The sequence below is a fragment of the Meriones unguiculatus genome, chromosome 15, assembly GCF_030254825.1.
Source record: "Meriones unguiculatus strain TT.TT164.6M chromosome 15, Bangor_MerUng_6.1, whole genome shotgun sequence".
Lineage (NCBI taxonomy): Eukaryota > Metazoa > Chordata > Mammalia > Rodentia > Muridae > Meriones > Meriones unguiculatus.
In genome coordinates this window covers 78,345,262-78,371,547 of record NC_083362.1, presented here as the reverse complement: position 1 = coordinate 78,371,547, position 26,286 = coordinate 78,345,262, and the positions used below count along the sequence as shown (strand labels likewise).

General features: G+C 47.6%; 1 protein-coding gene across 1 annotated transcript in view; it reads right to left on the bottom strand.

The window, feature by feature from the left end:
• Positions 1 to 18,883, bottom strand: part of Ano7 (anoctamin 7) — a 28,942-nt gene extending 10,059 nt beyond the window's left edge. The window contains exons 1-11 of the mRNA XM_021632023.2: positions 18,694 to 18,883; positions 17,522 to 17,636; positions 15,893 to 15,950; positions 12,981 to 13,114; positions 9,145 to 9,252; positions 8,356 to 8,492; positions 6,853 to 6,910; positions 5,691 to 5,801; positions 4,470 to 4,635; positions 3,503 to 3,593; positions 2,727 to 2,823 (exon numbers count right to left, since the gene is read on the bottom strand). Coding sequence (XP_021487698.1) covers positions 2,727 to 2,823; positions 3,503 to 3,593; positions 4,470 to 4,635; positions 5,691 to 5,801; positions 6,853 to 6,910; positions 8,356 to 8,492; positions 9,145 to 9,252; positions 12,981 to 13,114; positions 15,893 to 15,950; positions 17,522 to 17,636; positions 18,694 to 18,731 — 1,113 coding nt within the window. The 5' untranslated portion in view covers positions 18,732 to 18,883. The remainder of the gene's footprint in view (positions 1 to 2,726; positions 2,824 to 3,502; positions 3,594 to 4,469; positions 4,636 to 5,690; positions 5,802 to 6,852; positions 6,911 to 8,355; positions 8,493 to 9,144; positions 9,253 to 12,980; positions 13,115 to 15,892; positions 15,951 to 17,521; positions 17,637 to 18,693) is intronic.
• Between the last annotated feature and the right edge of the window lie 7,403 nt (positions 18,884 to 26,286).

The following is a 26,286-nucleotide window of genomic DNA, read 5'->3' as shown; positions in this document are numbered from 1 at the left end:
GCAAGTTTTAGGTAAAGAAAAGCTTAGGTCTAGGTGTGGTGGTACACACATTTAATCTCAAACAATGAAGGTAAAGTTAGATTGTAGAAGGAAGCACCCATATTTGAAAGTGATTTCTAATTGAGTGGCAGTCAAAGTGATAATCAGAGAAAGATTTGACAGAATAGGCTATGCCCAGCTATCACAAGAACAGCACAAGAAAGAAAGGCTATTTAAGAGCAGTGTAGAAAGAGAGAGCAGACAGTTTTACCAGAACAGTTGTACAGAGATAGGTTACAAAGAAAGAACAAATTAGACACAGGTGAAGACAGAATGAGACAGAGAAAGAGAAAGAGCCAGAAGATTAGAACATATTGCCAAAGTTAGTATGAGGCCAAGCTGAGTGATTCAGTCAGAAGATGAGAGAAGCCAGTTTGCTTGAGTCTTTTTTTTTTTCCAAGACAGGGTTTCTCTGTGTAGCCTTGGCTCTCCTGAACTCTCCTGAACTCACTTTTATAGTGCAGGCTGGCCTTGAACTCACAGAGATCCACCTGCCTCTGCCTTTCAAGTAGTGGGATTAAAGGGGTGTGCTACCACCCCAGCCTGAGAGAAGCCAGTTTGAATCACTCAGTTTAGAGAAAAATTTGAGCCAGAACAGCTAAATTGAACCAGCCAGTCAGAGCTCAGAAAGAACAAGAAAAAGTGAGCTTATTCAGCAATAAGTCTTACAGGCTGAAAACATTCTAGGCTTAGGTTAGCTGACAGGGGCAATAAACTTCAGAGATGACAATTAAATCAGGAGAATAAAAGTTACTGTTACAGGGATAGGGTTGGAGACAGGGTTTCTCTGTGTAAACCGTGGCTGTCCTGGAACTCACTCTGTGGACCAGGCTGGCTTCAAACTCAGAGATCCTTTGCTACCTGAGTACTGGGATTAAAGGCATGCGGGACCACCTTCTGGCCCTTTGAAGTAGGTAAAGATCTCCAGAGGAAAGTGCTGTAGATGGGAGATCACTACAAAGGCAGAAGCAGGAGGAACAGAAGGAGGCAGCCATAGACTAGAAATACCCAGGAGCCAGAGAGAGCAGCTCCAACAGCCAGTATCTAGCTTTGGGATTTGTAGCTTCTAGAAATATTGTTGTAAACCCTACTCCTTGACTTCACCCCATCACTGATCCTCTGCCAAAGGCAACAGTTTTTCTGTAATTCTTTTGGGTTTATTTGTTTTTTTGTTTGTTTGAGAAAGGGTCTCATGTATCTCTAGCTGGTCTCGAACCTGCTATGTAACTGAGGGTGATCTTGAATTTCTGATTCTCTACCATATGTATGTATATATGTATGTGAGTGTCAGATCCCATGATAGACAGTAGTGAGCTGCCACGTGGGTGCTGGGAATTGAACCTGGATCCTCTGCAAGAGCAGCCAGTGCTCTTATCTACTGAGATATCTCCAGCCTCAATTCTCTACCTCTTAAGTGTCCATCTTAAGACATACCTGGGAGGATTACCGGGATAGATGCAAAGAAACTGTGAGTTCACCCTGAGCACCACGGATATCAGATATGTGTTGGGAAAGAAGCACACCCAGGACCACGCTGGCTGAGCCACGTGGGCTGTACAGACCTGCGGCCCAGGTCTCCTAGGCTAGAGGCACTCCTGCTCAGAAGTCTGCATTCTTGGTTCTGCAAGTATCTAAGAGCTTCAGGAGATGCCATGTCTAAAAGACCTGGGAGTAGGTTTCCAGTTTATCACTTGGTTAGTTGTTTGTGTTGCTTAGTTTTTGTTTGTTTGCTTGTTTTTTTTGCCAACTTGACACAAGCTAGGGTTATCTGGAAAGAAAAATCTTCAATTGAGAAAATATCTCCATCAGATTGTCCTACAGGGAAGTCTGTGAGGTGTTTTCTTGATTAATGATTGACATGAGAAGGCCCAGTGGACAGCGCCGACCCTGGGCAGGTGGTTCTGGGAGGTATCAGAAAGCAAGTGTAGCCACATGTGGTGGCACACACCTTTAGTCCCAGCACTTGGGAGGCAGAGGCAGGCAGATCTCAGTTCAAGGCCAGCCTAGTCTTCAGAGTAAGTTCCAGGACACAGAGAAACCCAAACAAAACATAAAAGGGAGAGAGGGAGAGGGAGAGCAGGCTGGGCAGGAGCCTGTGAACAAGCCAGGATGCAGTATTCCTCCATGATTTCTGCTTCAGTTCCTGCCTCCAGGTTCCTGCCTTGAATTCCTGTTCTTACTTCCCTTTATTATAGGCTGTAATCAGAACATGTAAACCAAATAAATCGTTTCTTCCCCAAGCTGCTTTTGGTCACAGTACGGTTTTTTGTTTGTTTGTTTTGTTTTGTTTTTTCAAGACAGGGTTTCTCTGTGTAGCCTTGGCTGTTCTGGACTCGCTTTGTAGAGGCTGCCCTAACCTTGAACTCACAGAAATATGCCTGCCTCTGCCTCTGCCTCTGCCTCTGCCTCCCAGAGTACTGGAATTACAGGCATGCACCACAGCGATGGGCTTGGTCATGGTGTTTTATGACAACAATAAAAAGCAAACCAAGACAGCCATATCTAATACTAATAGCAGTAAGAGCTACTTTGTGACACTCTTGATAGTCATTTGTGAGACATATACCTGAATGTCAGGTTAGGGGCAACAGAGCTGACAGAGCTCACTGAGGGTTCTGCCTCCACAAGGCCAGGACCTATAGGGGCTGCCATCTCTTGATGCCCTGACCCCAGCTCTCTTACCATACCTGGGCCAGGGTGCAGGCACTGGAGAGCAGCCAAAAAGAACAGTCAGAGCAGAGTGGGCACATGTCAAAGCCATCCGAACTGTCGCACAGCTCCTGCCTGTGGGGCATGGATGTGGTTCCAGGAGCTGAAGGGCTGTACCCCCTTCCAAGTCAGTCCCACTCCTCACCTTCAACCACTGCTCTTCCAGTCCTAGAACTTCTGGTTACTGGTTTATTTTTGAGACAAGGTCTCACGTATTCCAGGCTGGGTTTGAACTTGCTATGTAGCTGAGGACCCTTTGAATTTCCTCTTCTCCTGTCTCCATCTCCTAAGTTCTGGGATTGCAGGTGTGCACCACCACATCTGGTGCTAGGGACTAAAGCCAAGGCCTCCCGCAAGCTAGGCATGCACTCTCAATTGAGCTACATCTTCAACCCCATCAGCACATCTTTAAAAAGCAGTAGTTTTTTTTTTAAATAAATTCGACAATAACAATGAAAGGTAATTCTTTGTACTTTCAGATACACATTTAAGTAAAACACAAAGCCAGTCAGTCATTATAGGAAAAGTCTGTGCTATTCTAAGGACAAAATGGGAGTGTCAGTACTGGGGCATCTCTGTCCACCTGGGTCAGCCTGGGACATCTCTGTCATCTTCTAGATGTGTCCTCAGAAGAGCAGGCTGTGTTCATCACACACCTCCACCCCAGCTCCACATGGGGCCCAGTGCTTGGGAATCCCATAGCCACACACCCTCATGAGACACAGGAAGGCTTGGGAGTTGAGAGGGCACTTACGTTGGTACATCTGAGAACACCAGGAAACAGCCCACCAGGAACACCACTGTACCCACCACTGCCGCAGGCAGAAGCCAACCAGTGTAAAACCCTGCAGAAGGGATGCCAAGAGTCCAGCTGTTGGAAATTGGGTGTGCACAGGGGATGTATTAGCTTCCTGGGATAGTTCCCAGTGGGAACCAGAATCTCCGGAAGGATACTGAGAGACTCGGGGGGTCTCTCCTGGCCACTGCCCTTGACTCTGAGCATCTGCCCTCAACTCTGCACTTTCTCACCTTGTTGGCTAAGTACCAGTGGCCCCCTGACTCCATCCCACAGGGCCTTTTATCTCCTGATATTGTCCTCTAGCACTTACATACCTCCAACCAACTTCTCACTGTGTCTTTCTGAGAGGCACAGGATTCATGCAGTCCAAGCCCCAGTGAAGGTGTGGGTCATTCTGGACTCACCCGCACCCCCATCTCAATGGACCATATCCAGGTACCCTGAGGTACTCCACATCCACCAAGCGCGCATCTGCCTATTTCCTATGGGGTCAGCCCAGACCCCAGCCAGTGTCCTGGTCCCTACAGACCCTGTGAGGCCAGGAAGACACCTATAAAATGTTCCCTCTCTGGAGCCTAGATGAAGAGTCCTTCTCCCCCTACTCCACCCTGAAATCCTCCAGCATGGCCATACTGGACATCAGGAAAGGCAATCCCAGGATGAGGATGGAAGGGCAAGAGGCAGAGCCCAGGGAGGGCAGATAGTCTCTGAAGGTGCCAGCCTGGCTGAGAAGAGAAGACTTGGAATAGAGTTTGGGTGTATGGAATCTAGCTGGCAGTCAAGAGGGACCCCACAAACTAAGAGGCTCCCAGTGCAGTGCCTAGTATCTGTTGTATCATTGGGGGAGCATGGCCTGATGGTAGAACTGTCCCAGAGGGCAGACTGTTATAACACAAGGACCAAGCAGCGAGACAAGACTCACCAAGCCAGGCGAAGTAGAGAGCCACCTTCTCACCGAAGTACTTGCGCACATGGTCCAGTGGCTGGTACTTGCTCCATTTGCCCCAGCGAGCCCAGTGCTGGAATAAGACTTGGCGCTGGGTGAGCCCCAGGACCTGTGAGCTCTCTGGGGTTGCAGAGAATGGGCCCTAGAATAAGAAGCCATTGGGGCTTCTTATTGATGAGCTTAGATCTGCCGCCAGTCATCCCTCAGGACACACTTCTAGGTATGGGAACTTCAGCGCCGACCCAGACCCGCAATTCCACCATCCAATGTAGGCAAACAGCAAAGACCCCAAGGAAGGATGGACCAAGAAGGGTCTCAAGGGAAATGCAGGTTGAGCTCCCTTTATCCCTGGGTCTGCTGAGTGTCCAGTGAAGGGATAAATCAGAAAGATCTGGCCAGGACAGTAGCTGGGGTACAGGTTAACAAACAACTCTTTGGGGTCTTGGAGGCCTGCCATATATGCTGTATGGTACCCGAGCTATGAGCCAAACCATGAGGTCCCAAACTCAGCTGACAGGAAGAGCGATACCATTCCAAGACAAGTATCTGTGTGTGTGGGCGCGCGCATGTGCGTGCGTGCGTGCGTGCGTGCGTGTGTGGTGTCGGGGGGTGCCTGCAAGCAGGACTGTCCTCAGGGCCTCATGGGCTGCCTGACTCAATACCTTTTGAAATTTTGGTCTGCAGGCCTTTCCTGTGTGGTGGAAGGCCGCAGAGAAGCTGGGGCACAAACAATATCCTGACCTACCTGTGGGCTACATCCGGGATGGTAATATGGGTGTCAGGGCACCACCAGGCAGCTGTTGTGGTAAATGTCTCTCTGCCACTGCCCCAGGCTGCCAAGCTTCTGGGTACAGAGAAGGGTGTCTTCTCTCTCTTCCCTATCTCACTGTCTTCCCTAGGGAGAGACACTGCCTGAGGAACCCAGCCTTAGTACTTGGAGTGGGAGCCTAGTATATTTGCTGCCCCGCCCCTGCCAGCAGGGTCAGGAAGCCAAGCTGAACCTTCAGCCTCCAACACCAACTTCTACACTTTACAAGGCTTCTACACTTTACAAGGAATATTTGATATTCCTGACACCAGGGTGACAGTCATGGAGGATGAGATTCCTTTGCTTCCTGTGGATATGATGGACAGTAGCACTGGGGGATGGGGGAACTCACAGCCCACCCTAGTTCAGAGCCCATCCCCGAGACTCACATCATGCAGGGGGAAGGCTGCATTGAAGACACCCTCCGCCAGCAGCTGGTCAATCCCAAACAAGCCTTTCTTCTTGTGGCCATAGCGAGTCTTGGCCAAGATTTCAAACAGCTGCAGGATGGGTGGAAGATGGTACCCATCACAGGTCATGTGATGGCACAGCAGGGAGACCCAACTTGGTCCTGAAACCTTGGATGACCTACCTACAGTTCCCACCTCCAGATAATGATCTTGATGGAGTGTCCCCAAGGTCATGAAACCCAGGTCCTGTGTCCTAACCACACATTCATGACCACACTGATAGGGATTAGCAGTCAGTCATTCTCCAGTCTTACAAACTCAGCCAGCCTCGGTTGGAACCTGGACATAGTCATGCATGGAAGCCTGTGCCAGTAGGGGCATCTTTGTTAGGATAACTGTCTTGGGTGGGAAACCTGTGGCTTGGAGGCTACTGTTAGCAGCGCCCTGTCTAGACCCTGCCTGGCCACATGCTGTCAGAGCAGACCCCCCAGGTCAGCAGTTCTCACCCTTCCTAGTGCTACGACCCTTTAATACAGTTCCTTGTGGTGTGCTGATCCCCAACCATAAAGTTATTTTTGTTGCTACTTTGTAGCTGTAATTTTGCTACTGTTCTAAAATCATAATACAAATATCTATGGTTTCCAATGGTCTTAGGCGACCTCTGTGAAAGGGTTGTGCGACCCCCACTAGTCAAACCTACAGGTTGAAAGCCGATGTACTAATGCCTCAGACCTGCCCCTGTAGCCTGGTTTTGACAGACTGGCTAGGGTATACTGAGACCTCTTCCTTGTCTGTTCTGGCCAGCCAGGAGGACCACCTCACCTGTGCCTAAGATTGTGGTAGCCTAGCTCCCACAAGTCCATAAACCTGGATTGTGCTGGGCCCCAGCATTGTAGAGGGGTACTGGATAGGGAGCTGGCTTTTTTCTTGATCCAGGGTAGTCTGGACATGCCCTGCCCCCACTGTCCGGCCTCCAGGCCATATCCTCACTCTATGTAGCAAGATCAGGGTCAGTCTCTGAGGCTTCAGCCCTCTTGGAGCTTTATGGTGGCCATGAAGACCTCAGGGTTGGTGGTTGGGATATGTCAGGCCTCTCTGAGCCTGGTCAGATTAGGGTATGCAGTGGACATACTCCACTCACAATCTGGTGCCTTTTGGTGCTGGTGAAGAAGGTGTCCTGATTGTCACTCCCAAGGAACCTGTAGAGGTGAGAAAAGTTTAGAGATTAGAGAGTCTGGGGATTTTTGCTGCACAGAAGGCAAGATACAGGAGGAGACATGGTCTGAGTGTGTCTCATAGAAGTTTACGGGCTATGAAGTGTCAAAGTGGTGGGACCTGTAAGAGGGAGGCCAAGCCAAGCATGGTGGTGCACACCTATAATCTCAACACTTGTGAGTTCAAGGCCAGCCTGGTCTACATATCGAGTTCCAAGACAGTCAAAGCTACATAGTGAGACTCAGATTTAGGGTTAGGAGCAGCCCAAGGCATGAGGTCATGTGGTATCTGCTCTTAAAGGGAGCTAATTCTGATCTCAGGAAAGATTCAGTTATTGAAGGAAGACAGCTTCGTCTGCTCTTCTGGGTCTTGCTAGCTCCCATTCTGTCTCTGTCTCACTGTGTTATGACTGCTATATCTAGCTAGGGGCTGACCAGCTGAGGCTACCAATCCGGGACTATCAGCCTCCTAACTTGCAAGCTACAAAAACCTCCTCTTTTTTAAAGATTTATTTATTAGTATACAGAGTACTGCCTGACCACCAGAAGAGGGCATCAGATCTCATTATAGATGTTTGTGAGCCACCATGTGGTTGCTGGGAATTGAACTCAGGACCTCTGGAGGAGCAGCCCAGCTCTCTTAACCTCTGAGCCATCTCTCCAGCCTGAGCTTCTTCTTTTAAAGAACAGTTTGTTTCATACAGTGAGAGGAAAGAGCGGGTTGGGGTTGGAAGTAATTGCTCCCTATCAGACCCCATTTCCTGTTTCGTCTTTGTGTGTGCACATATGTTGAGTTTATATGCTGTGTGCGCATTCCACAGCGCATGTGTAGACGTCCCAGCACCAAGAGACCTTGTTGAGGTGTCTACAGTTTCTGCTGCACATATGCTCTAGGTTAGCTGGCCTGTGAGCGTCAATACAATTCTTCTGTCTTTTTCTCCATCTCACCATAGGAGTTTGGGGATTGCAGATGTGCACCATCACATCTGGCTTTTTTGGTAGGTTCCAGGGATTGAACTCAGGCTTGTAAGACAAGTGTTTTGACCTGTTGAGCCATGTCCCCTGCTTCCAAACTTCTTTTCTCAACAGAATACCACCAATCTTTGGGTATTTTGTTATAGCAACAGAAATGTATCATGACTTGGGCCTCGTGTGTCCATTCCTAGAATCTGGGGCATGTTTGTCCCACAGCACAGCCACCCTAGCATGACTAATGTGGGTCACTTACCAACACAGGACTCAGTAGGCTTGTTCACCTGGGATTTAGATGGTATTCTCTGAAAATCCCAGGTGAGGAGAGCATTTGGGAGAAAGCATGACGTTCAGTTAATTCATTCACAGCCTCATTCACACAACCATCCTAGTTCTTAGTGGGGGCTGGTCCCACAGGAGGGTGTCCTGCTGGGCTCAGCAGGGCTGCACTACCATACCATTGCAGCTTGCTTGCTTTGAAGTGGCAGGAGTAGCACTCCGGGGGCGTGTCAGGCACTTCCTCCAGCAGGATATTGGGGATACCCAGCCACTCCAGAAGAGTGGCTGACCAGTTGGAGGCCTGGTTGGGTAGCTCCTGCAAGGAAAATTATTCAGAAGATCTTCACAGCTGGAAAAGAGAGTGACCAAATCTGCAAACAGGATTGCAGTCAAAGAGTGAAGCACTGAGAAATAGCATCTCTTACTGATTCACCCTGCTGCACCCTTCCCACCTCGGGCCTCCGCTGTGGACCCTTCCCCTCTCTGGAGCCTCAGGCTCTGAGAGTTGCTTGGCCTGTTATGTTGAGGACCAGAGCTGCTCATGCCACTAGGGAATAAGAGTACACAGTGTGCCCTGTCCACCCTCACACCACACAGGTAAACCCCACTGTGAGCAGTTGAAGCGAGTCATCCTGAGGGCTCCAAGAGCCTGCTGTCCTTCACCCTGAGCACACAAAGCTGGAGCTACCTCAGCAGATGGCCCTGTAGGTTCTGATCCTGCAGGGAAGGCAGCCAGCTTATAGCCGTGGTTACCCTGCCAGGACCTCCCTGATTCCCGAGCCTGTCATGTTTCCTGCTCACCCAATGGGTGTTCTAAGACTCCATGTGACATTGGCTAGGAGGGAACTAAAGGTCCCCATCTCTAAGGAATGATGGTTTTGGACAGTAAGCCCAGCACATAGGTATCAATCAGCTATTGACCTGGGTGGGGACTCCCAGTCTCTTCCTCTGGCCCAGTTCCCCCATACCTGCAGAGGCAGCTTCAGGCGCAGGTCTTCTGCATAGTAGCAGAGGACAGCCCAGGGTGCATTGAGGAGGATGTAATGTACTGCAGTGGCCTCATCCTGGACATCACGCTGTGGACACCAGGGGCTTCTGTGAGGGCCTGAGGGTGTTGCTGCGTGCCCTGTGTCTACTTACACTCAGGAGAGGGCTAACAATGCCATAGCACTGGTGCTGATGGGCAGCCAATGGCTGTACACCATCTCAGTAGGAATGCTCATTTGCGAGGCCTCAGAAAGCTTGTGCTGACAGCAGAGAGCCTATATCTGGGGCCCATGCTACCTGCATCCTCTTCTATGGCAATAACAACCAAGCCAGCCCTACCCCCAAAGTTTGGGGACCCATTTTTTGCTTCTCAGAGACTGTACTGACCTAGCCCATCTTCTGGTTTAAAAAGGGGGTCAGCAAGTTCAGCTTTGCCAAGCAATGCTCAGTGGCTGCTTCAGCCTTCTACAAACCTCTGGACATTCACATTGCTCTCCACATACCTAAAAAGCCTGTACACCCCTGTGTGCACAGATAGGTGGGTACTACTAGCCTCCATTATGCTATATGTCAGGCTACAGCAAAACAAGCCATCCTCATGCCTAGACACTGTTTACTGAGACCAGCAGACTCCATGACAAAGACGAAGACAAAGTACACATAAAGCTTGCTTTTGTCTGTTGCTGTTTTGGTGCTAGATAGCACTATAAGCCCAGATTTATATTAATTCTGCTATAGACTTACAGCTATATAGACTAGGAGTCTGTTAGGAAGGTTGTGACTTGGGTACATCCAGTACTCTATAGGTAATTTAATAAACTCATTTACTTATCAAGATGGACTAGTTTGAGCCATTTGTTGAGCTGGTCACTGTTGTCCTTGTTTAGAGACATGTGTTAATTTGACATCTTTTCCCCAAATCCTGCAACACTGAGTGTCCATGCTGCCCTGAGGTAAGACATGCCCAGAGCCTTGAGAGGGCTGAGACTTTTGATCTTATGAACAAGAGCCTCTGCGGAGTATGGACTTATCTTTCAAAGACCTTTCCAGAGTTCTCAGCCCTTGCTGCACATCACAGCCATCTGGGGTTCCCCCAAATGCCTGTGTAGAAACTACATCCTTCTTATGGAGGCAAACTGAACCTTGCCATTTGGGGCACCCTTGGATGGCTGTGACAGGCTGAGAGCTAAGAACTGAGTAGTCTCAAGGCTGATAGTATTTGGAGAGCTAGTGGTTGGGTAGATGAATAATGAGTGATGAATAGATGGATGGATGGAGGCATGGTGTGTGTGTGTGTGTGTGTGTGTGTGTGTGTAAAAGTTACAGAATGCACAGGGTCAGAGGTTGTGGTGGTTTGAATAAGAATGGCTCCCTTAGACCCCCATAGTCTCATATATTTGAATGCTTAGTCACCAGGGAGTAGAACTCTTTGAAAGGATTAGACTGTACAGCCTTATTGGAGGAAGTGTGTCACTGAAAGTGAGTTTTTAGGTGCCAAAAGTCCATGCCAAGCCTAGTCTGTCTGTCTGTCTCTCTCTCTCTCTCTGCCTTCAGACCAGGATGTGGCTCTCAGCCTACTGCTCCAGCACCATGAATGCCACCAAACTCCTCTACCATGATGGTAATGAACTAACTCTGAAACTGTAAGCAGCCCCTAATTACATATTCTCCCTTGTTTGAGCTCCCTTGCTGTCTTTTCACAGCAGTAGAACAGTGACTAAGACAGGCAAAAGCAGCCCTGTCCACAGTTTAAAAAAACGGAACTTGTATCAACAGTGACATGTGTGACAAGCAATCTACATGTCCAGAACAAACAAGGAGTTCCTACACAACTGAGTAGAAACAGGGAAATGACCCAACATAAAGGAACAAGTGATACAAAAAGCGTTGGCCTTACAGTTGCTTCCAAACTTAGATGGCTCTGGTTTGGAGTCCTTCTTATTTTACGACAGGGTGCTAATAAGACGCATATGTGCACACCAGCTTTGGCTTTTGGTATTTTCTTGTGTGCAGTGTGGTCCTGCCCTCTCTGATGATGCTGGGAAGCAGCTGTGAGCACAGCTCCTGGCCCAGCCTCTACTCCCAAGGGAGCAGCTGCACTGTAGAGTGGACTGGTGGCTCAGGTGGGGTATTTGGACAAATAGGTGCATTTAATTCATTTTGTTTGTTTCTTTGTTTTTTGAGACAGGGCTTCTCTGTGTAACAAGAGCCCTGGCTGTCCTGGGCTTGCTTTGTAGATCAGGCTGGCCTTGAACTCAGAGAGATCTTCCTGCCCTTGCCTCTGCCTCCTGAGCACCAGGATTAAACATTTGATGCATTTTAGATTATACCCAGGTATAGGTACTGGATTCAACTGGGCTATGGCTGGGAGCAGGTGCCCCTATCATAAGTCAAGGAGAAGCTTAATGGAAATACAAATGGCTCATAAATATGCAAAACCTCTTTAGAAATTAGATAAAAAGCCAGGCGTGGTGGCACACGCCTGTAATCCCAGCACTTGGGGAGGCAGATGTAGACAGATCTCTGTGAGTTGGAGGTGAGCCTGGTCTACAAAGTGAGTCCAGGACAGCCAAGGCTGTATAGCAGCTGACTGATGAAAATAGAAAAAAATGGAAAAATTAGGGCTGGAGAGATGGCTCAGCAGTTAGAGCACTGGCTATTTTTGCAGAGGACCTGGGTTTAGTTCCCACCCCCCAGATGGCAGCTCACAGCCATCTGGAACTTCAGTCCTAGGGTATTTGACTCCCTCTTCCAAATTCAGTAGGCACCGGGCATGTGGTGCACAGACATGCATGTATGCATGTAGGCAAAACAAAATACACATTAAAAAAAATAAGTAAATCTTAAAAAGAAGAGAGAATGGAAAAGTCTAACAATGACATGTGAAAATATTGAAAATATTCAGAGCAAGGGGGTGCTAGCTCATACCCAGAAGACAGTGTAAATTGGGCCACCTTTTAAGAAAAGGCTTCACTTGGTCATCAACTCTGCTCCTGGAGAAATGCAGTTTAGCAGCAATTCTAAGATGACTAACAAAAGCTAGCTGTCACTGGGGTTCTCAAGTAGAAATAAAGAAACTCCTACAAGCCCACAGCAAGGTAGACAGTGCCTGCTGTTCAGGAGAGTTTCACAGGGCCACATAAAATGGAAAAAGCAAGACCCTATTGTCAAACAGACAAAACCAAGCTCAAGTGCTGAGTGATATGATTAACAGAAGTTTCACAACTGAATCTTAAGGTCGGGGACCATGATGACAACAATGCTTCTGGGGACAGAAGGAGGTGGTTGGGATGAAGAGTATCAAAAATATGTATATAAAGATCTGGCAATTAAGGGCATGCACACCCCTCCATCCTGAGATTCCCCCGTTGCCCACTGCAGTGTTCACTCAGGGCTTACATGACTATTCCATTTCTCCTGCTCATTCATTCTAAGTGGTACTATTACATAAAACACAAAAGGGACCTTTGAATCTGCTAAATCCTATGAACACCAACAATGACTGCAAATGACACACACTGACAAAAGTGGAGATAGAAAATGGGTGGCAAAGATGGAGGCAGTTTTGTCGACTTTCCTGAAGGCTTTAGTCTCTGTGATGAGTGAGCCTAGTGTGTTATGATGGATCTATATTCCTGCTGGCCTGGGGTCAGTGGTTCCCTAGCCACAGGGAGCTCCCTAAAGGTTGGGTATCCAGAGGAACTCTGGGGCTTAGTTTGCATCATATTTTTGGCTGGGAGGCCCTCAGACTTGTAGAATAAAGTCAGGTTATGAGAAAACACAGAACCCGCATAGCTCTCTTCTTACCACCATGTACCTGATCTATATTCAGGCCAGCCATACGAAGATTTTCCAGAAAGGTCTCCCGCCAGACCTCATGTGTGTCTGCTTTGTCCTGGGTAGGGTTCTCTTGGTTCCTACTAAGGTCTTCTTCCCAAACAAGAACAAAATCTGCAAGGATCAATGGGGACAGAGGCAGAGAGCTCAGGCTAATGGAATGCAGGCCCAGGGCAGGGTTGCTGGGTTCTCAACTGGGGCACAGGGGTTGTGATAGGAAGTGAGAGCCATTGGCTTCTCCAGTGCTCTTGCCCAGCCGGCTCCTTGGTTGTAGATAGGGCTGGAGAGCAGGCTTGTGTGCAATGCAGATCAGGAACTGAGGCTGGGGAGGGACTGGGTGTGTCCTCCTAGGATCCCTTCTGTAGCTTGGTTCCCACAGTCTATGTCCCAAACTCCTAAAGAAACCTGGTTAGGTGTGATTTCTTGGATAAAAAAAAAAAGTATAACAATAAGAGAAAAATTGATAAGACAAATTTCATCAGTGGATGCCATCCAAAAGGTGAAGGCAACCCAGAGAATAGGAGAAAACTTTTGCATAACATGTTTCTAATAAGGAGCATACCCAGAATTAAAAAGGCTCTTATACACACACACACACACACCACACACACACAAAGAAAAAAGAACAACCAATTTAAAAAGGGCAAAGATTTTGAAGAGAATTTCTCTAAAGAAGATATAAAATGCCTAATTGGCACAAGAAAAGACAGTCATTAGGAAAATACAAACCCATCTATAGCAATAATGTCAGAATATGCTGTCCCAGTGAGGAACCACCAGCACACTTAGAGATGAAGGACAGTTTTTTTACTGAGGTACCTGGGTGACTGGGGCTAATGCCAAAACAAGAATTGACCCCCAACTAAGAAAGCATTCTGCTTTCTTAGTTTATACACACCCCAGGCTTATGCACTTTGCATACTCTGTCATCCTTACAGCTCTTTCTGGTCCTGGCCACAAGTTATGCTTCAAACAATTTAAACAGAGACAGGGAAGACTGTAAGTGTGACTACTTCGGCAGATGGGGACTTATTTAAACACAGCAGTGTGGTTCTCTTTTGAATAGGTGTTACCCAGGGTCATCTCGTCCACCTGATAGAATTGTTATGTTTCCTCTGTTAAGAATACAGGACTCAATGGCAGACTAGAACTTAATTACAGCTATGATCCTGCAGTGCCTCCCTTGAGCTGCCCTGTAGAGGCATGTCTTTGGTATCGGAACCAGGGTCTAATGGCTGCTCAATCCAGGTGAGTAAACATTTACACCCTTGTATTCTAAACTTTGCTTATCTCTAATAGGCCTGGTAAGCATAGTACTTATCTTTTGGGGTAGTTAGGAGGATATATTCTTTTAGCTAAATTCTACTTGTGTGGCTTACTGTCCCCTAAGCAAATCTATTGTTGAGTCCTTTTGTTTGTTTGTTTGTTTGTTTTTCGAGACAGGGTTTCTTTGTGTAGCCTCAGCTGTCTTTGACTTGCTTTGTAGACAAGGCAGACCTCAAACTCACAGAAATCCACCCCCCCCCTCTGCCTCCCCAAGTGCTGGGATTACAGGTGTACACCACCACACTCAGCTTATTGTTGAGTCCTTTATAATACCAATTCTATCACTTTGAGTTTCTTCTACTTTAATAATATTTCACATGCCAAGTAGAGGCATTAGTAGGGGCTGTGCTGTGCTAAGAGTGTGACCTCACACACTGTGGTATTATGGGAAACAGGAAGCTATCTTTGAAAAAGTTCGGCATTTATACAAAAGGTTAAACATTGGGTTACCTTATGACATAGCAATTCTACCTGAAACTATCTAGTCAAGAAAAATTAAAACATGTCCATACAGCAGGGCATGGTGGTGCATACCTCTAATCCCAGCACTCCAGGAGGCAGAGGCAGGCAGATCTCCATGAGTTCAAGGCTAGCCTGGTCTGCAACATGAGTCCAGGACAGCCAAGGCTATGCAGAGAAACTCTTTCTCAAAGAAAAGATAAGAAAACAAAGGAAACCCCCACACACAAAAAAATAAAAACAAAAACATATGTCTACACAAAAGCTTATACATAATAATTATTCTTATTCCCCATTCAAAACAGAAAAAAGAAGAGAATAGGTGAACTTTGTGGTATGTAAATTACTTATTAACAAAGCTGTTTAAAAAAAAAACCTGCCTAAATAAAGCCAAGAGCATTAACATTTGCCTCCTTTGACCACGTTCAGAGAGAACGTGGGTCCCTGAGGATCTGGGCGCAGCTCCTGTGGAAGCTCAGTGTTGTGTGTGCCTTATTACAGCCTCTCTAGTGGTATGTGTGTGCTAATGCCCACATACCTTTGTCAGAACATGCTACTTTCTGCTTTGCATTTTTGTAATAGTCATGCTAAGGCATGTGAGGTTAGAGCCGTCTACTGTCCCTTTGGAGCTGCTGGGGAGTGTGTGGGCCCAGGACCCCACAGAGAACTGCTGTAGGTCCCAGCAGGACATGAAGGTGGCTTTGGGCAAGTGGGAGCCATGGGCTAGGGGCATGGTGGGAGAAGTGGATCTGAGAACACTTAAAGGTAGAAAGATGTGAATGCAAGAAAAAAAAAAAAAAAAACAACAACAACAACAAAAAAAACCAAAAAACTTGTGGCTGAAAATGAGGAAGGCTGGAGCAGTCACTATGGGGTTTTCCTCTCTCTGCTCTCCTGTCAGGGGGACCTTCCTTTCCTGTTATCTCCCAGTGTACCACTTGCTCAGCAGGCGGCTCTCACCTCAACTCCAGCACTACAGTTGTCCCCAGAACACTGGACTATCACTAGAGGCCTGGTTATTGAGCTGATCCAAGCCTGTTGGCTTCCTGCTGCCAGGCACCTCATTTATGACCCCACCCCAGGACCAACAGAGTACAGATGGCTTACCAATTGGGGGTTTGGCATAGCTCCCAACTCTGCTGGGGACCACCTGCTGTTTATCTGCCTGGAGGAAGGAAGAAAGCCTTCAGCACCCAACCATCAGTATGAGTCACTCCCACCCCGCCCCCTTCCTAGTTGCTTCTTGTCCCTCCTTCTACCTCTTTCCATGTTCCACTTTGCCCCTCCTGTTTCCAACTTGTACCATCTCCACCTTCCCTAATTCTTCCTGCCCTCCTTTCTCATTTTTTCTTCCCCCTTTGACATTTCCTCCTCAGCTTTCCCACTCATCCCTGTCTCCCAGTCTAGCTCTGGCCCTGCCCCAGACCACCCTGCTAACAGAGGAGCATGCAGAAAAAAGTTGGGAGCTGTAGAGGGGAAGGGAAGGCAGAACTAGAATGGTAGGCTAGTGTCTGGCTCTCACCATCCTTATCTTCCCCACCAGCCTCCATTGGTCTTTGAGTGCTCTACCCAGCATGTGGCAAAAACCATGCTCAGGCCTGCACTGAATGCCCTTACCAGTCTCCACACCTGGAAGGGAAGCCACACTGTTCTTGTGTGCTCTTGAGGACAAGTCAGTTCAATCAGGGTATAGAATCCTTGCTTTGCTTACATTCTTTTTCCCTCTGGAAAGCAAGGCTTTGTGTTCCCCTTTTGGGGGCCTCATTTCATGATACAGAGGGGCAAAATGGTACCTATAGGGACTCTGTTTTCCATAGGCACTAAGGGCTCCTTGGTTTTGTTCAGGAGACCAATGTCTTCTGGTATTGAAGAAGCTCAGCTGAGGCTAAAGGAAGCTAGGCAGACCAAGATGTTCTCCCTCTGGAACTACCTGCCTTTGTAGAAGGCCTCTAACTGTCTCATAGGGACTAACCCCTGTATCAAGCCTAACTTCTGTTTCCCACTCTAATGCTAACCTTAAGGTAGCCCCAGGCATGCTCTTAACCTTCCCCTCCACTTTCTATTAGCTCCACGGCCCATCCCAGCCAGGACATGACCCTGACTACAAAGCTCTTTCTCCTAGCAGGAGTAGGCCCCTTCATGAGTCGCTTTTCCGACAAATTGTTAGATGCAGAACAGAAGAAAGATTGGTCACAAGCACCATTCCATTTCTAGAAGAGAAAGCAGGGAAGCAGCAAAACATCCAGGGTGTGGCCACCCTGCGCATCTGCTATCTGCCTTCCAGTATTTGCAGGCCTTTGCGTGCACCAGAATTCATGGGTGACTCACCATACTTCACCATTCCCCACATCCAGAAAATATGTATGTGGTCCCAGTTTCCTCCTTTCACAGGGGTTCTGGCAGAGAAGGACCAAACCCAGGACCTTGGTCTTATCTGTCTTCTCTCCCTTCCCCCAAGCCTCCTGTCTAATAGGATCTCAGACTGTCCCTCCAAGTTTGAGGGAGGTGAGTGGTGACCTGATGGTGTGGCACCTTTCCCCTGTGATCCAGGGCTGGGGGTTGCATCTGGATGTTGTACCCACTTTTCAAGTGCTCTAGGACAAGAGCAAGAATACAGGTCGTGACTGAGATGAGAGAGCTCCCAAATCACACAGCACACAGGACCCTCATGGTCCAGAGTCTAGGGAGGAAGAAGGGTGGTTTCATGCTGAACACCATCCCTACGGTTGAGGGTACCTCTGAGGCTTGGGCTGTGCTTCCGTAAGAGCAGTCATTCCCTGCTTCCGGGGAGGCCATGTCGATCAGCACCATGCTGTCTTCTTCCCGGGTTTGCCGCCGCAGCATCTCACTCCTGCACCACACCAAGGCCAGGGTAGCCAGAGCATGAGTGGTTAGAGAGGACACCAGTGAGAGCCAGCCCTGACACTGTGGCAGAGCCTGTGGCAAGCTTGTTCTATAGGTAAGGAGACTGGTGCAGAGAAATAGGCAAAGGCTCTGTCAAGGTCAGACAGTACTGTCCTAATGTGGGCATGTGAGAATCCCCACACTCTGGGATATTAGGTCCAGGAAAGAGCCAGCCACTGAATGGAGTATCCAGGAGCCTAGTGTAGCATCCACCCACCCACCCACCCACCCTCCTATTCATTCATCCAGTAAGTGCCGAGCCCTCTTTGGTCCTGAGTGCTTTCACTCTGTGTAAGGCAATGTCACAGTATGTATGAGGTTGCCATACAGACCCTCCCTTTTCCTTCCTTCACCTATAGAGGAGGGCCATTTGGGTCATGGAGGATAGACAGTACCCTTTAGGGCCATCCGCTTTTGCTGTAATTCTAGAGGACCTACTTCCAGGACCCCAGTCTCTCCAGCAAGGAAAAGCACAGTCATTTGGGGAGTTCTATGGAGTCTCCATGCCAGCCTGTGACACATGGTCTGGGAAGGAGGTAGGTGGGAGCAGGGCTAATTTTCAGGTGGGCAGAAAGGGGAAGGACACAGGGTCCTGGAATGTATACATAAGCCCAAACCTCCAGCTCCTGCCAGGACTCAGCATTACAGTGTGGGGACCCCAGGAGGGAATGAAAACCACAGGTGTTCTTATACAAAAGCTCTGGAGTGTATGTCTCCTGATGGGTAGGACTGAGTGCAATGACAGAGGAGTCTCAACTAAAGACCCCAGACAAAATCTGTTATGGGCAGGTGGAATGCTGACTCCTTACAGTAGAGAGTTATGGTAGTTACACTGAATATTGTCACTGCATCTCTAGGGCTTAGAGCAGAACTGTGCCAGGCCTCTGCGGCTGGAGAGCAAGCCCCAATGCTGCCGCTCCCACTTCAGAGGGTGGAACCCCAGTGAGTCCATCTCCCTTCTACCCTCCCTGTGGCCCAAGCATCCAGGACAACACTCAGCCTACCTGGCACAGTGGCTTCCAGAGGAGACTGCAGAGTTCATAGCCAGCTCATCAGCACATGCCTGGTTCCCGCAGGAGCAAAATCAGGGCCAGCCCTGACCCTAGGGCCCTGCCAGAGCTGTGGCAGCCACTCACCTGCCTTTGCCTCCCAGGGTAAAGGGGCTGGAAGCAGACAAGAGAGGTACTCAGTACAGCTGGCCACTGGGGTGTGGTCTCAGAAAAAGTCTCTGGGCAGGATCTGCCTGTTTGAAAAGAGGGTGTGGAACTCTGAGCCTGCAAACAGTCAGCCCATTTTTCCTTCACACACCCAACATGCAAATTGGATGTACCTTAGGCATCTTATTTGCTTAGAGATTCCAGTGGCAGCAGTTCTGTCTGCCACAGGAATGCCCAGGGAGATGGTAGTTATAGGACCAGACACAGGTGTCCCATCAGGCAGCCCTGTTTCTGTGGGGTTGAAGTGAAGATCCACAGGGGTCCCAGCACTGAGAAAAGGGGAAGGGCTTTACCCCTTCCTGAGGGTGAGCTCACACACTGCTGCAAGGATGAGGTTAGGAACATAGTTTGTTTTCCACAATGTCACATTTTATTGACAACAAATTCAGTACAGCATTTTCAACAGCAGCAATTCGCCAAACACTCCCGCTTTCCTTGACAGTGCAACACAGGTTCTTTTGTTGTAATCTTATTTACTATTTTCTTTTAAGATTTTTTAGTTTTTATTTATTTACGAACAAGTGCTTCATCTGATGTACACATGGATGCCAGAGGAAGACATCAGATCTCAGTATAGATGGTTATGAGCCACCATGTGGGTGCTGGGAATTGAACTCAGGTCCTTTGAAAGAGCAGCCAGTGCTCTTAACCACTGAGCCATCTCTCCAGCCCTTACTTACTCTTATATATTATACATCACACAGTAAATATAACTCTTTATATGTATATTTGTAGATTATGGGATGGCTGTAAAGGGTTGAAGATGCAAGGAGTTTCAGAGTTTCCAAACAGGCCTGAGAAGCCAAAGCCAGGGAACTGTCAGGGACACAAGTCTCTGATAATTAAACAGAACTGGAAAAGTTGGAGAAATGGATGGTGGCTGTGAGTCAGGACACTGTGGGTCACAGATTTGAGAGTAAAGCAGCAGGCCTGAGTCCTTTTGCCTCTGAAAGACTTGGTCCAGACAAAGGAACAAGCTGAGTGATGGACAGCAGTACCAGATAAACAGGAGGATGGGTGGATGGCAATTTGAGTAGGCTGCATCAACAGTGGAAACACAATCTGAAGCCTCGGAGAGTGCGGGGACCTTTGCCTGTCAGTCAGTTCTTGATGTATGCCGAGTGGTGAGGAGACAGATCAGAGGGGACTGCCACCACCCGACTGCTACATGTTTACTTCTCATGGGGTCAGATGGAGGAGTTACTTTCCTTATCCTGGGGTGCCCAGTAAGTTCTTGGGCCTGATTTTCCTGATATGACCTTAATATGCCCATGTGCTCCCATAGCCCCAATCCACCATGACGGAGCACCCTTTCTACTCCAAGGATAGTCACTATCTGTCTGTGCCACGTGAATGGTGTTGAACAGTCATCTTCCATCTTCAATATGGAGTACAAAGCTGCTTATAAACAGTCTCACAGGGTAGTCAGTGTGTAAAGCCACTGTTTTACACAATACGGAGTTACTCAGGGCAAGGTTCAGCCTGACCTCAACAGGCATGTGCACTTTTGCAGGGCCTCCTGTGAAAGGGCTCTCTAAATGGAAAGTTGTCACAGCTCTTCTCCTCCTTGGTTTTGGGCCACTCCCTGTCTCCTTGTTTCTCCTTGCAAGCAGGGAGACACCTTCTCAGATCTAAGGAATTCAGACTCAAGACTCTAAACCCTCTCAGTAACTTCAGCCCTTGGCAGCTCCCCTGCCCCCAGGAAGCCTCCATTCTGGGTCCTGTGATGTGTCCTTGAAAAGAAGGTGAAGCCCCTGTGGGCAGCAGATCCTGGTGTGCAGTAGGCCCTGAATACGCCATGGAGACCAGACTCAGAGATGGACTCTGAACATGAATGCAATCAAGTCTTTCAGGAAACAGGAAAGCACATGGACAGTACAAAGGGAGGAGGACCAGAGAGGTGGGGGTGAGGGAGCAGTGGATCTCAGCAAGTCCCAGAAGGCATGTGTAGCTTGAACCACTGGGGTAAGCTGAAAGCACATGATCACACCTCCTCAGCCTGCTGCAACCTTACTCTTTCACTGGTTGGTCAACAGTAGAGGACCATCACAAGAAAACAGTCAATCTCCAAGGCTCTCCAATCCTAAATCTCTGCTCTTGTACTGTTTTTGTTTTTTGAGACAGGGTTTCTCTGTGTAGCCCTGACTATCCTGGAACTTCTGTAGCCAGGTTAGCTTCAAACTCAGAAAACCACCTGCCTCTGCCCAATTAATTTTGGGATTAGAGGTATGCACCACCATGCCCGCTATGTAGGTTTTTTGTTGTTGCTGTTGTTTTTGAGACTGGTTTTGCTATGTAGCCTGGGGTAATTTCAAACTATGTGCAACCACCTTGCTTCGGCCTCTTGAGTGCTGGGACGTTCCAGTCTCTGCTTTTGATAGCAATTAGGGCATGCTGCTGGCAGTCACTGCGCACTACAGGAACTGATGGCAAGAAAGCCCTCAGGTATATCTGCATGCAAAACATCTGAAAGGATTCTCATCTCATCCCGGGCTGGTTTTTAATTTAAAAGTTATATTTATTTGTGTAAGACTGTGTGTGCACACAGACCCATGTGCACATGCCATCACATATATGTGAAGGGTAACTTGTAAGAGTCACTGTTCTGCAACCATCTGGTTCTCCAAGGACTGAACTCAGGTCATTGGGTTTGGTTGGTGGAGAGTGTCCTAACCCACTAAGCCATTTCACTAGCTTCCCTGGGCTAATTTTCTGTGTGTATGCTACACAATCCCATATAAGTTAACCCCCCCCCCCAAGCTGTATTACTTTTTTTGCAGGAGGAAAGGAAGGAATTAGTACAAGTATCTTGTTAGATCCCAGGTGCTAGGAGGAATCAAGCCCCTACTCTTTGACACCAGCTTTACTTGGCTGTAACTTTTTCTATGGGTTTATGTAACCGTAAGTCCAGGGGCTGGAGAGGTGGCCCAGTGGTTAGAAACACTTGCTTCTCTTGCAGAGGACCAGTATTCTGTTCCAAGCACACACAACCATCTCTCACTCAGTACCAGAGGACCAATGCCCTCTTCTGGCTTCCAAGAGCAAAGTAGTATACTGAGATGGAGGAAAAACACTCACATAAAATTAAAAGAAATGCATAGCAAGAGAGTGAGCCCTGACCCAACCCTGCTCAGATGCTGGGTATCTGTGGGGGAAAGAGGTGGCAATGTCTAGGTAGGTTGGTCACAGGGCCCTGGGCCTTATGATGTTTCCTTTTCAGCTGGGAGCTGGGGCTGGGTCCTAGCATTTGGGTCACAGGATCCCACACCTAACTCAAGATGGCTTTCCTAAGTCTAGCTCTGCTACCTCTCCAGCCTGCTGTCCCTAGATTATTCTGATGTCTCTCAGGCCACATCCCACAGAGGTCAAGGCCCAGTGATACCTTTCTCTGTCCATGAGTGTTGTAACCTGCTGGGCCAGACCCAGCCTATGTTACACCAACACACTTGGGCTGGCACCTGCCTAGGGTGTCCCTACCAATTCCCTTTCTTAAAACATCCTCTCCAGGCTTGGTGCCCAGGGGCAGGGGCAGGGAAACAAGGTAGAAGCCCCAGATCACCTCTAACCCTCTGTCCAGCTCTTCTGTACTCTGAATGCGAACGTAAGTGGGCATGTGGTCATCACCTGGCAGAAAGCAGGACCCTACTACAGATCCCCGAGAACAGGTTCCTTATGCCCCTCCACAGCTCCATCCTAGCAGAGCTGAACTGGATGGGGCTAGAAAGAGCTGGCGGGTGGGTCTGAGATAACTAGGGCTGAAAAGGAGAAGCAGTGAACATGTCCTATGGGCTCCGAATAGGAGGGTGCAGACAGGGATCAACATAGACTACCACAGGAACAGGAGCCTTCTACCCTCTAGTTGGAGAGTGATGTAGAAGAGGAACTGGGAGAGAAAAGAGGTCATTTCTGGAGGGCAAGTCAGCGGGGAACTTACCTGTGGGCCTAGTCCTCCCAGAAGAGGCCTCCTGGTATGCTGTGTTCTTGGGGAACAACTTTGAAGGGACATAGTACTCAGTCTTGCCACAGACAGAAGCAAGCGTTGTTTTAATAACCAGTCATGCTTTGATTAGACATCAAAAAATCCAGAGCCCACAGGCAGAACGCCGGGGAAATAAGAGTTCACTTTTATATAGTAAACTGTTTCCTACTGCTAATCTAACAAATATTAGCAAAAATCTTCCATCTTAAAACACCTCCCTCCCCAAAAAAAGGAGGGTGGAGCTGGAGAGATGGCTCAGTGGTTAAGAGCACTGTCTACTCTTCCAAAGGTCCTGAGCTCAATTCCCAGCACCCACATGGTGGCTCACAACCATCTATAAAGCGATCTGGTGCCCTCTTCTGGTGTATAGGAATACATGCAGGAAGAGTTACTATATAAATAATAAATAAATAAATCTAAAAAAACAAAACAAACAAGAAAAATCCCAAGCTAGACACGGTGGTACACACCTTTAATACCAGCACTCAGGGGGCAGAGGCAGGTGGATTTCAGCCTGGTCTACACAGCATGTTCCAGGACTGTCAAGGGCTACACAGAGAAATCCTGTTTTGAAAAACGCAAACCATACCAACCAACCAACCAACCAACCAACCAACCAACCAACCAAAAACAACAACAATCCACATCCCAGTTCTGGAGGTGCCAAGTCTGAGTCTGCCACTGGACTGAGGTCGGGGCGTCGCCAGGCCCCATTCTACCCTGGGGCCTGGGAGCAGCCCTCTCCAGTTTCAGGGGAAGGGTGATTTAGGGGTTCTCTTTGTCTTCAGTCATCCTTTCATGTAACAAGCCATCTCCCAGTGTCACACCTCCCCAATGTCTCAAACTTTAATCCCAAACCAAACTGAAACCCCCTCTCCTGCTACACCAGGTCTCAGAGGTTGGAAGTGGGTGTTTGGGGGCTCAAGTTGGCTCTACTGAGCAATAGGCCTGAAGTCTTTGTGTACATGTCTGATTATTTCTGCAAGGCAAAGTTGAAGAGTGGTGCTGAATGGCTGAGTGGAGGAAGACCTTAGCACAGTGAAGGGCTGCTGTAGGCCCAGGATGCTGTGAGCTCCCCAGATCTCATCGAGGGGACAAAGTACTCATTCCCTGAATCTCTACAACCTCTGAGTTACTTAGTCCCCACTGACAAGCATTTCAGACTGCAGTCAGGAATGGTTCTATTATTGTGGGGGTTTGTTTCATTATTTTGTGGTGCTCCCATATGCTAGGCAAGTGCTCTACCACTAAGCTACACCCGCAGGCTGATAGTTGGCTTTAATTACCCTTCATTGATTATTAAGAGCCACATACTATGCATTTGTCTCTTCTGATGAAAAATCCAGCTTTCTGACTTTTTTCTTTTTATTAAAAAAAATTCACACTTCTTTGTGTGTGCATGCCAGACGACATATGGAGGTCAGAGGACAACTCACAGGAGTTGGTTCTTTCCTCCCACCATGTGACTCTGAAGATAGAACTCTGATGGGCAGGATTGGTGGCCAGTGCCTTTACCAGTTAAGGTATCTAGATGGCCTTTTTTTTTTTTTTTTTTTTTTTTTTGTGGACTGTGGGTATTCTATATGTTAAATCATGTTCTTTCACATATAGGTAACTTGATTGTTTTTAATATGCCTTTTGGTAAGAGTGGCCCTTTAATCAGGCAGCTAATACTTCTCACTGCTTTTCCTTCCTAAGTTAGGGTTCTAGTCTCATATTTAGAAAATCTTCTTTAGAGAGGAAGTCAATGTAATTTCTATCCAAATGTTAGCATGGTTCACCAATAACTTCATCTGAAGAACAAATCTTTCTGCCTGCTGGAAACATACCTTGTATCAATATCTACTTGCTTAGTTTCTGAAAAAAAGATGTCCATTTCAGTGACTGTTTGCAGTTTCTAGAACTGGTGTTTATGCAATTTGCTTTACTTTTCACATTTCAACATCTCTGACTGAGCATATGTTGTACAATTAATTGTAGATTTAATGGTATAACTAACTGGCAGGGTGTTTTAATTGCTCATAAAGTATCAATATCTTGAAATTTACAGTGTTCAGATCTGATGAAATACAGCATGGTAGCGTTAGTGTGTGCGCACGTGTGTGTGTGTTTTACTGGTGGAGGGGAAATGTATCCAGAGGCTTATACATTTAAATACTTAGTCCTCAGTTGGCGGTGCTACTTGGGAAGGCTGTGGAACCTTTGTGACACAGAACTTAGCTGGAAGTGGATCACTGAGAGGCAATCCCAGTTGACTGGGTCTTTGCCTCTTGACTGTAGATGTCACTTCTCACTGTTGCAGTGGGAAGCTGCTCCTGCTGACACTATATTCACTGAGCCGTGACCAGACTAAAATCCTTCCTTCCTTATGCTGTTTCTTCAAGGGATTTTAGCACAGAGACAATAAAAATAACAGTGTGTAACTCAGTGGGGAAGTGTCTTCACCCTTAATAATCTCCTAACCACAAGCAATGGAGCCAGGGCCTTTATATGCTAAACACATACTCTACGATTGAGCTAACGTCTTCTAGGGTTCTAGCATTGCAAGCTCGGCCAAAAGCCAGGCTTTTTTTTTTTTTTTTTTTAATTTTCTTTTTAATGTGGGTGATGGGGATTTGAACTCAGGTTCTCAGGTTTGCAGAGCAAGCTTTCTTACCCATTGGCCTTTCTCCACAGCTCAAGTCTATCGGATTCTACAATCTTAAAGACATCTTTTTCTTTATAAAGGAATAAAGATGTTGAAATCCAGGATACAGAGCCAGCGAGGTGAGTCAACAGGTGAAACATGCTTACCGCACAAACCTGACAACCTGAGTTCATTTCCCAGAACCAACTCAACAAATCTGTCCTTTGAGGTTCACACGGTGCACCATGGTGTATATGTACCTACACCACACACACACACACAGACACACAGACACACACACACACACACACACGATGTATTTAATAACAGTAATAATAATACACTAAGTGGTGATTTATATAAACTCTGTTTCTGTTTCCTTTCCTTCCCCCTAATATTAGGGACTGAGCCCAGGGTCTCCTACATGCTCGGCAGGTATTCTATTCTTGAGCTGTACTCCCAGCCCATTGTTACTTTTTATTTTGAGAGAGGGCTTCATTCGATTGCCCAGGCTGGCCTTGATTTCCCTCTATAGCCAAGGCATGCCTTAAACTCTCATCCTCTCTCAGCCCCCCGAGCAGCTGGGATTACAGGCCTGCATCCGAGGTCCAGTCCTGCCTACTTTTAAAACATCCTTGCATTCCTGAGACAAAACCTTTTTTGCCAAGAAGCAATATTCTCTGACTTGCTGATCTTTTATTCAAGCCTTCTGTATTTATATTCCTATGTAAAAGCAGTGTTTTCATTTTTGTACTGTATTTGTCAAGATTTTTAG